At 34.2% G+C, this 10099-nt stretch overlaps 1 protein-coding gene across 1 annotated transcript in view; it reads left to right on the forward strand.

Annotated features, from left to right (window-relative positions):
* TNPO1 (transportin 1) overlaps positions 1 to 8389 on the forward strand; it is an 89278-nt gene extending 80889 nt beyond the window's left edge. Inside the window, exons 23-24 of the mRNA XM_019518242.1 lie at positions 699 to 841; positions 3036 to 8389. Coding sequence (XP_019373787.1) covers positions 699 to 806 — 108 coding nt within the window. The 3' untranslated portion in view covers positions 807 to 841; positions 3036 to 8389. The remainder of the gene's footprint in view (positions 1 to 698; positions 842 to 3035) is intronic.
* The last annotated feature ends 1710 nt before the right edge of the window (positions 8390 to 10099 follow it).

Raw genomic sequence — 10099 nt, forward strand, 5'->3', positions numbered from 1 at the left:
AAACCCCCCCCCCCCCGGTCGTCTTTTCTCCAGATTCAATAAGTCTAGTTTCCTCAGCCTCCTCTCAGAAGTCATGTGCCCCAGCCCCCTAACCCTTCTTGTTGCCCTCTGCTGGACTCTTCTCCAGTTTGTCCACAGATTTATGGAGGAAGGGTGAGGGATGTGAAACTGAACACAATACTCCAGATGTGGCCTCGTTAGTGCTGAATAGAGGGGAATAATCACTTCTGTTGATAGTTTACTTCTTGCTCCAGACATTCACAGTTGGTAAAATGCTTGCTTTGGTTGTAGTTCCAGTTTTCTTTGTTGTCCTTTTTTTAAAGCAAATACAGGTATACAAATCAAATACATAGAAATTCAGATATTCTCCATCTGCATATATTTATGTAGTTGTATAAGAATGCTCTAAAATGACTCTACCTGATAAGATATTTTGTATTAATACATTTTAGAAATATTTAATAAATATTTACTACGTTTTCCCCTGCTCAAGTGATACTAAATTTCTTTATTTCTCATTGCAATGAAAGTTTTAGCTAGGGAATTTGGGTAACAGATCAAGGTTAACACTTCTTAGCCCAAATATAGGAAAATTTAGTGTGATTTCCTTCAGAATATATTAGTTGATCCAAAGTGTTTCACAGGCTTGAGATTTGAGATTCATTGTTAGAGGTAATATATATATTTTTTACCTTTAGATCCTTCATGGATTTAAAAATCAAGTGGGGGATGAAAATTGGAGGCGTTTCTCTGACCAGTTTCCTCTTCCCTTAAAAGAGCGCCTTGCAGCTTACTATGGAGTTTAACCTCATGCACTCAAGCTGCAGTCCCATAATTAGAGGTAAGCTAAAAAAATTAAATGTAGTTTATAAATCTAATTGTTAAACAAGCATTATTACCTATACTTACTTGTTAGTCACTGCATAGGCTATATTTATATAGTATTAATTTGTATTTGTAGTATTAGTATAACACTAATTCAGTCTGGTACTTTTTTCTTGAGAAGAGTTTCTCTGACTGTGGCAGCTGCAGTAACAGCTATTGCTTGTTGTAAAGTCACTCTTACTAAAGGTTACTTTTAGCCTTTTCACCTTTGTATCTTTTTGAAATTTAATGTGCTTGCTTTTACTGAGGAGGCAAGTGTCAGGCAAATCTCTATTCAGTAATGCAGGCAGTAGAGGAAAATGCCTTTACCTTTTTTGAATAGTAGAAGCTGATGGAAGTTTGACATTTGACAGGTATACTTGATCTAGAGATGCTGTGCTTTTATTGGCTTGGTAAAAACAGGATTGTATTTGACAGAATTAAGGATTTTACAGATCTGTTGTGTAAAACAGAACAAACAATTTCCCAGTATTCCTGTTGAAATCTGCATGTATGTGTGTATACATAAAGCAGCAATTTCTGTTGAATAAGTAACATACAATGATTCAAATGGAAGTGCATGTGCATATATAACAATGTATAACTTAAGGTTTAACAAGCAGACTGTGAAATGTGCCCCATGAAGTAGTGTATTGAAGACATTGAACTTTGAAGGAAGCTTGGTTTTTTTCATCTGATAAGTGGATGTGTGTTGTATATTAAAAGTGGGAACATTTGCCCAGACAGGCACATAAAGAGCATGACCAGTGCACTGTCTGGCCTCGTGAGTTTTTCTCATTGCGCACTAGCTGATCCCTTCATTGAATAAGATTACTTCTCATGTATATGCTGATGCATGATTTCATTCACTGTAGGAATGCGATACCAGATGTTAATAAATTTAACCTTGCAGCATACCACTTTACATATATAGATGCATAAAGGTTGTATACTTGCACAAGGGAGCCTGTCGCAGAATTGGAATTAGAATGAAAGTTTCTCAAGTCCCTGGTGCGGTCCCTTAATCACAGATCTATTTTTCAACTTGCATCAGGGACATGTTTCATTCTCAACTTACAGTATAACTACTGCAAAAAAAAAAAAAAATAACCAGAGTTGATGTATATCCTGGAACATTCACTATGCAGCCCTGCTTCATCTGTTGTCTGAGGTGTACATTGTATGTTCTAAAGGATGTTTTTGGTAATCGAGTTATGAGGCACAGTTCAGCTTGTACATGCAGCCTTTGAAATGATCTTACTGCTTTTAAGGCTAAAATGAGATCATAGGAAAGTAGCACTTGAAGGGACCTTATGAGGTCAAGTCTAGCCCACTCCTTGACAAAACCATCCCAGCCAAGTGTCTGACTAACCAGATGGACTCTGTTCTTTCAGTGTACCTTTTTAAATGGAATCAAGGTAAAAACTGATTTACATAATTTTCTGTGGCAAATAGATGACATTTTGCAAGCCAATCTAAGACTCTTTATAGAGTCAGGTTACTATAAGGCATCTTCTGTTAGTAACTCCTCATGTGCATTTCTGAATGCATTGCTGGGTTCCTGAAAAACCATATCAAAAGTGAATAGATCTGAAGCACTTAAAAATTTGAAATGTGATTATAAAAATGACATTTTTAGTTTCTGTTTTTGTCTCAGTGCCTCCATAATAAATATATCAGTTTACAAGTTATTTTTCTCCTTATTTGCAGACTTGTAAATCCAAGCCAGGCTCTAAAAGTAATATGACAATTTAATACATATTTTGTTTTATCCACCTAACCAAAAAATAGATTTCTCATTAATTTGTTATATATTGGGTAGGGGGTTTTTTAATCCTGAAAATATCAAGACTCATGAAAATTGTTTGTGTTAAGGTCACGCATCACATTGTATGGAATTATTAGTGCAGTTTGCCTTTTAATGGCAAACATTTGATTATTTTTTTCTGAATTTATAATGATAGGTATATATTTTGAGCTTATCCGCAGTCTTATAATGAAAGGCAGTGAGTATCTGAACACCAGATCTAGTTGAAACATTTAAAAAAAACAAAAAAAACAGCAGTTGTTTTTACCATAAAAATTCTTTAATTTTTTTCTGAATATATACAATCTTGTTTCGAAACATGTAACTATACCATGTTTGTTTTTGTTTTTTGTTTTCTTTATAGGTCCTTCAGTCTGGGAGACTATGAGGGAGCCTCTGCACCCAGGGAAAATGTTACCCTTTACTGGGGGGAAGGGTAAACCAGTAGGGAATACAGTACAATCCCAACCCTACTGGGAGGGGCGGGAGGGAGGTGTTGCCGTCACTGTATTAAGTCGATGTTGGGAAATGTTTTAACATCTGGAGCTTTTGTGGGTGGAAATCTGTCTCCTATTACAACTCTGCACTGGATGTGAAGAAGCAAAAAAGAGAATCTATTCACAAAACAGCACATTCTGGAATATGGGGAATTGTACCAAAACAAGAACCATATATAATTGAACCATAGGGATACGTAAAGAGGAAAACTATTTTGCGCACAATAAAGGAAACCTAAGAATGGGAGTTAAAAACAGTAAATGGCTTTTAAGTAAGGTTTTTCTACATTATTTCATCCTGCTTGATGGGATTCCTAGGTATTTGCATGTTAATGAAGAACTACACAAATGAAGTTAGTACAGTTAAAATGCAGCTTGCTGCCTGTATTAGGAACAGGCACTTGCAGTGTACAATATAAAACCCCATAATAAAGAATAAAGGTTAACTTTAACAAAATGAAGCAACCTGCAAGATGCCAAATGAGTCACTCCTGTCATTTTTTGGGTGGGGGGAGGGACATTTCAAAGGAAAGATTGACATCTTCATTTTTACATTAAAAACTTTAAAGTAGTGGATATGATTTGATGGTTGTACTTCATTAGATTTAATTTCTAGAGTAAGACATTATTCTTAACGTGCAGTTTAAGGTTCAGGCATGCATTCTGGCTCATAGTGATCAGAAGTAATTTAAATAGTGGGAAAGTAGCATGTTTTGCATCACATAGAGTGAGGATTGGTATACATTTACCTATGTTGCGCCAGTTTTGTGTTGCAGTTTACCAATTCAATATAGCCCTGCATTTAAATTTCCTTTTAAAGATTCTGTGGATTTTATTTTTATTAAGAATATAGATATAAACTACTGTAGTTTACAATTAGGCCTTGAAATACCTTTTTAGAATCTGTTAAGAATAAGATTGATATTGTATTGTGTGTAACCTGCACAATGTGGAAAGCTGATATAGCTGTGCAAAATATTTGCCTCTGTGCTGTCAGTGTGATGTGCTTTCTGCATGGTTATATACTACTAGTGATTTTATCAGAACTTCTAAAAATGAGTTATATGGTAAGACCTGTTAAAGGCTGCATAAATGTTAGTTGGCACGTAAAGACAATTGTAGAAATTGATGACATGATTGCTATATTTGTTTATTCCCACTCAACATAGTACCTTCTATGCTTTCTTTTTTTTGTTCAAAGCATGATCTTAGAGATGTTTAAGTTAATGGATGTAATGCAGGGTATCTACACTGTATTGGCGCATGTTGGTGGCCCTTTGTGTCGTAGTTAAATGCACAAGGGTGCAAGTTAAAAGCTACAGAGTGAAAGTTGGTTTGGATCCTCTTCATTTCATTTGTTTAGCTTTTCTGTTGTGTTTTTTCTCTACTTACATGTATTCCTGTGAATAAATCCTTGTTAAGTTAAGCCTTTACTTTTCCTTCCATGTGTATTTTCTTATGTACTGTGAATGTGAAACCTAACTGGTGCACTTGATCTTGTGTCCATCTGAAAGTGGCAAGTCTTTTATTAATTTAGATTGCCTAAAGAGTATCCCATGATGATAAAGGAAAATGGAGAGATTTTAACTCTGCTGGTCAGAGGTGAAGCCACACCTTTCCATTTTTCAAGTGCTGCATAATTAATCTGCAAAACAAAATTAAGCCATAACAGCCTTTTTATAGATTTAGTTTTCTCACCTTTGCATTGCAGAATGAATACTGGATAACAGTTTTTGTAAGAACTTACTCTCCTTTGCATGATTCTATTCTTTTAAAGGTGTTGAATGATTTAGCCATTGCACTGAAGTTTGAGCTGTGTGAGTGTGAAATTTATAAGTGCTGTTTGAAGAGGCTTTTTTGTTGCTGTTGTTTTTCTTTAATGCATGGTAGCATGCACAAGTTCTACATATTTCCCCTTGACCTGCCTCCTCCCTCCCCTTTTTTTTGGCTTCGCAAACTTGAGTGAAATATATATGCTTGAAAAATAGTATTTGGGCATAAACTAAATAAAGTGAATAAGTATCATGTATTAGCATTACTCAGTTGAATTTGTTTAATCAAAACTGCATGTTATTTGCTTTTAAAATCAATTTTTTGGTTAGAAATTACAAAACTTCCCTCCAAATTATTAAATTTAAATTGAAAACATATTTTTCTTTTCATGTAAAGAACCCATTTAAAACCCAAATCCAACAGTTATGCTACTAAAAATAACAAGGTAGAATCTTGCCTTAGACCAAAACTTATTTTAATTTCTGTTTAAATTAAACATCAGGGAATAATTTCTGATGTTAACATTTTGTAGACTAGAAGATCTACCTTAAATATACCACAGTGGTTTTAAGAATGAAATTGTTTAGTTTTAAATAAATTACAGCAAACCCTTCTAGCTGAAAAAATTGCCTGTCAGATTAGCATGTGTTACACATTTATGCATATATTTAAAAAAACAGGTATTTGTACAGATGTGAAGTGATCTGGTATAACAGTAAGGAAGACCAAACCAATGCAAAAAAAAGCAGTACTATCAAATTATATTTTTTAGTTTACTAGGTTCTCCGATGGTATATCTTTAAAAACAAAGATACCATATTCCTAACATGTAGTATAGTACAGAGATTTGCAGAAGCCATTTAGGTTATAACATGAGGTAAGGAAAGTTCTGATTCATCATTAACAGTTGTAATTCAATTTATTGCATCATGGGATATATAAAAATTATCTTAATTCTTGTGGTGTAGTCTTGACAGTTTTTGAATGTTGACTGAATGTTTATACTGGTAGAATTGTGTCTTTGTTACATTCCAGTGTTTCTGCCTCTTGGCATGCTAAAAGAGCACGGCTTACTTCATTTGCTCCTTACACACTGAATAAAGTGCTGTTAGTGTGCTGAACTACAGAAATAGCCGCTGCTAAGTGATGATGTAGATTTTCTACTTGAATATTTTTGTTGTAGGAACCTCAGGAGGTCAGTGTTTACTGTTTTTATATATGCCTTCTTTCTCCTGTTTGTTTCCCTTTTTGAAGGATTCTAACAGTGAACAAAAGCTACTGATCAACCTAAGTTGGTAACAGAAAGTGTATTTAAAATCTCTTTTTGGCAGTTCTAAATTGCAGTTAAATTGAATATTGATGTGGAGTTCAATACTACAGTCTTTCATTACGCATTCAGGAAATGAGTCTTTTCATTAAAATAAAATTTTAGACCATTTCATGATTTTAGCCAATGTAAGCAAAAATATCAGTTTTGTAAATTTTCTGGAGCTTGATTATTTTCTGAACAGGTATGTAGATATTAAAATTGTAATAAGCTAGTTCTTATCCATTGACTTATTGCAATGAAGAGGTTGTACTCAATAGATCACTTTTAAAAGAATGGGTTTAAAATCTATAGCCATTATGATTTTTAAAGTTATGAAGTAGCATAAATTTTTATAATAAACTGTTGATATTCACTGTGACTTTTGTTAAGACTTTTACTTTAGCATTGATTTTAATGACTTAAATTGCATATACTGTATAATATAATCAAATGTATATTTTAAAATGGCTTTCCTCAAGCAAAATTCATTGCTACTTAGATATGAAATATTAATGTACTAGCTTTATCTCAGGTGAATGCTCTTGTACCCTTTTGTTCAGAATACGTGCTTACAAAATGTCTTAATTAAATCAGCTTCTGTGCTTCATATTAGACAGTTTTGTCTTATTCTTAATTTAAATTAACCACCTACTGTGGGACAACAATGGTTTAGCTTCACTTAAATCACCTATTTATTCATATTGAATATATTAACAGGTAAAGGTGCAGAAACATTCTTCCTTAGAGGAGAATGCATCCATGTGTAACAGCAACTAAAACACTTTATAGATAGTACTCATATGCAGTATTGCATAGGAAATATTTTCAAATATTATAAAGAACCAGTTATAAAGAACCAGCATTGGTTGCTCTCACAGCTATTTTTGTCATGTAGGCTGATAGATTTTTTTTTAAATACTACATAAGATCTAGATTATCTAATGTTTTTTATTGTAATCTTAGGTGAAGCAAGGTTCATTTCTTTAGCAAAACTGCTGCTGTGATCTTTAAAAAGCCATGCAGTAATGTTAGACACTGTAATTTTACATGCTCATTAAATATGAGTTATTGGCAATATCAAACTATTCACCATTAGGTACACTAGTTAAAGGCTGCAGACAGACCTGGTAAGATGCATCTACCAGGCTCTAAATATCATTTTCTTCTCTTTTTTTTTTTTGGCTACAGCCAGTTTTTGTTTTTTGCACTTAATTGATGGAGCAAATCAATTTTAGATTATCCTGTATGAAAATTGTAATATGGTCAATTGTTGCAGCTTGCCTTCCAGAGTAGATTGTGCTAAAATAATGAAGATGCTTGTAAATCTGAATGTATTTACATGAAGGTAATAATGGCTGTTAAAAGTGAATTGTATGATTTATTAGAACAAATGTTTAAACAAAAATCTTCATGTAAAGTAGTTTCATTATAGTACACTATAGTACTATATACACTATACTACTATAGCTTACATTGTAGTACACTATTTTTTCTGCAAGTCAGTTCTGTTAAACTATTTTTCACCTTAGATGCATATCTACTGTGGGTGAACTGCAAAACTAAGAAAGCCTGTGTGACTTGTGGTACCAGTGATTGGGCAGCCATTATTACAAAGCTTTATCTGATTATGAAAACTGTCAGTAATAGTATGTTATCCCTCAGAAAGAAAGGGGAGAGGGGGAGGGGCCTGTCATGTTGTAAATGACCTAATTTATTATTAAGCAGTTTCTAAAATTTAAAGTAGTTCAGAATAAAATGACTGGACCTTTCTGCTGACAACTTAGGTTGTATGAGTTTTGCTTAAAAGCTTTAAATCCAATGTTTCCTTTACCTGCCACAATGTTAGAATGTTTCCTTCAAACGTATCCTCCTGCAACCTCTCAAGCTGTACTAAATTGAGTGATATTTCTTGAAGTCTGCCTCTGTGCTAACAAAACTTCATTTTAAATAGAATATGGTTTTAATTTTTGATAAGCTGCTGAATTTTAAAGAGTTTTTGGGGCCACCAAATATTTTGGATCATGCAGAGAATATATATTGTACTGTAGTAATTTTGTATTTACATTTGTATGATGTGACATAATAGATGTGAATGTTATAATCACTGCTTGACTATGTTAATAAAGTTGTTTAAATATAGATGTTGCATTCTGATTCTTAATGAAAAGTGAAAATTTAATCTGGACTTACCCATGACTCTTGTTACTTAATAGTGCTCTCTTGTGGCTCAGCTATGTCAGTTCTGAAGGCTGTGATTCTTGCGGCTTTGGAATGAGCAAGACTTTTCCCACATTATCTGAAAATAAACAGTTGGACCAAGTAACTGTTTGGTTTAGATGCCTAGTTTTCACATTCTAGTGGTATGTTGTAAAACTTTGTTTCGGGCAAAAGGATGTACCTAAACTGAATAATGTGTACCATCTAAGAAATGAGTTTTTTCTGATGTTGACTGCACGTGTGTGTTTTTTTAACATAACTTTCTAAATGGCGGATGTTTTTGTTTCATTTTGTTTCTGACTGAACATATAATTCACCAATATGATTACAAATAAGACTGTTGAGCAGGCACCATTTTAAAATCATAAGATCTGTCAGAGCCTCAAGACTTCAGACCAGAATCTCAGTACGTGTTCGTCTATTGGTCCCTCTCTGTCTTAGTGAACCTACTTAATATACACAAATGGAAGATCTGTTCTTCAGTATTTTACACAATTTGCAGCTGCAAAATATTGTTGAATAAAAGTATAAAACCATAGTAACAATTGGGACAAAAATATATGTGACTTAGTCTGAATATCCAGAAGGGATACGAGCTGTTGTTCAAGAGGAATTGTGTATATATAGAATATATATATATAGTATAATTTCTGTCTAGTTTTACTGAAATATTGAAATGTATATTGCTCCAATGTGAAATAATCATTGTTTCCCCTATTTTTAAATAATATGCTAAAAGACTAATGATTGTATGACCAATTGAAAGATGGCTTTAAAGAGAAGGACTTGGGATGCCCGGCTCTAAAGAGACAATTCTACAGAATAGCTGTGGACAGCAGTTTGGGGGAATAGTCTTAGTGAATGCTCTGTCAGTTCACTGCCGGTCATAAAATCACTGTACATCTTAAAACAAACGAGGCACCAACAAAAATCCTTTTTATCACCTCAGCACTCTTCCATTTATGTTCATGATTTAAAATTATTCCAAACCATCTAAATCTTCATTGACCTAGGGCCAGATCTTTTGAGACATGTTAATGGACATTAAGTACGTAGGTGTGATGCTGTTTCCCCTTGAGTCCCTGAAAATCCATTCATGTATTAGTTATTGGAACATGCTGTCATCTTGATCTTAGAGCTAAGTCTCAAAAAAACAGGAGAAGACTCACCTTTTTGTAATAATGGTTTTTCAGGGATGTGATTAGGGTGGAATAAAATCGCACACTAATTACCACAGTCATTTTACTTGCCTAATAGGTAGGTTGAGGAAGGGTTGTACGTCTGTTTGCAAAATGTGGAACTGAGCTAAGATTGAGATTCATTCTGCTTCAAAATCCATGACTAATAGGTAGAGGGAGGGTGCTTGATGTGTAGAATCTGAAACCAAGCTGAAACTGAGGGCTTTGTTGCATGCTAACTTCAGGTGGCTTCTGGAGCTCTTAACCCCTGGACTGTTTAGCACCTTTTAAGTGGCTCACAGCACTCGTTATTCAGCTAATGTGCCACTCCGGGGCAGGATTATCTCTAATCCACCTAAATTTGCTCCTGTTCTATTAATTTGTGACCACTCCACAGTTTTTCTGTCCAAGTGAAAGTCCTCCAGCATCCCAGGAGGCAGTGGGCCCTCCTGAG

This window comes from Gavialis gangeticus, unplaced genomic scaffold (genome assembly GCF_001723915.1).
Source record: "Gavialis gangeticus isolate Ggan-Ray unplaced genomic scaffold, GavGan_comp1, whole genome shotgun sequence".
Taxonomy (NCBI): Eukaryota; Metazoa; Chordata; order Crocodylia; family Gavialidae; genus Gavialis; species Gavialis gangeticus.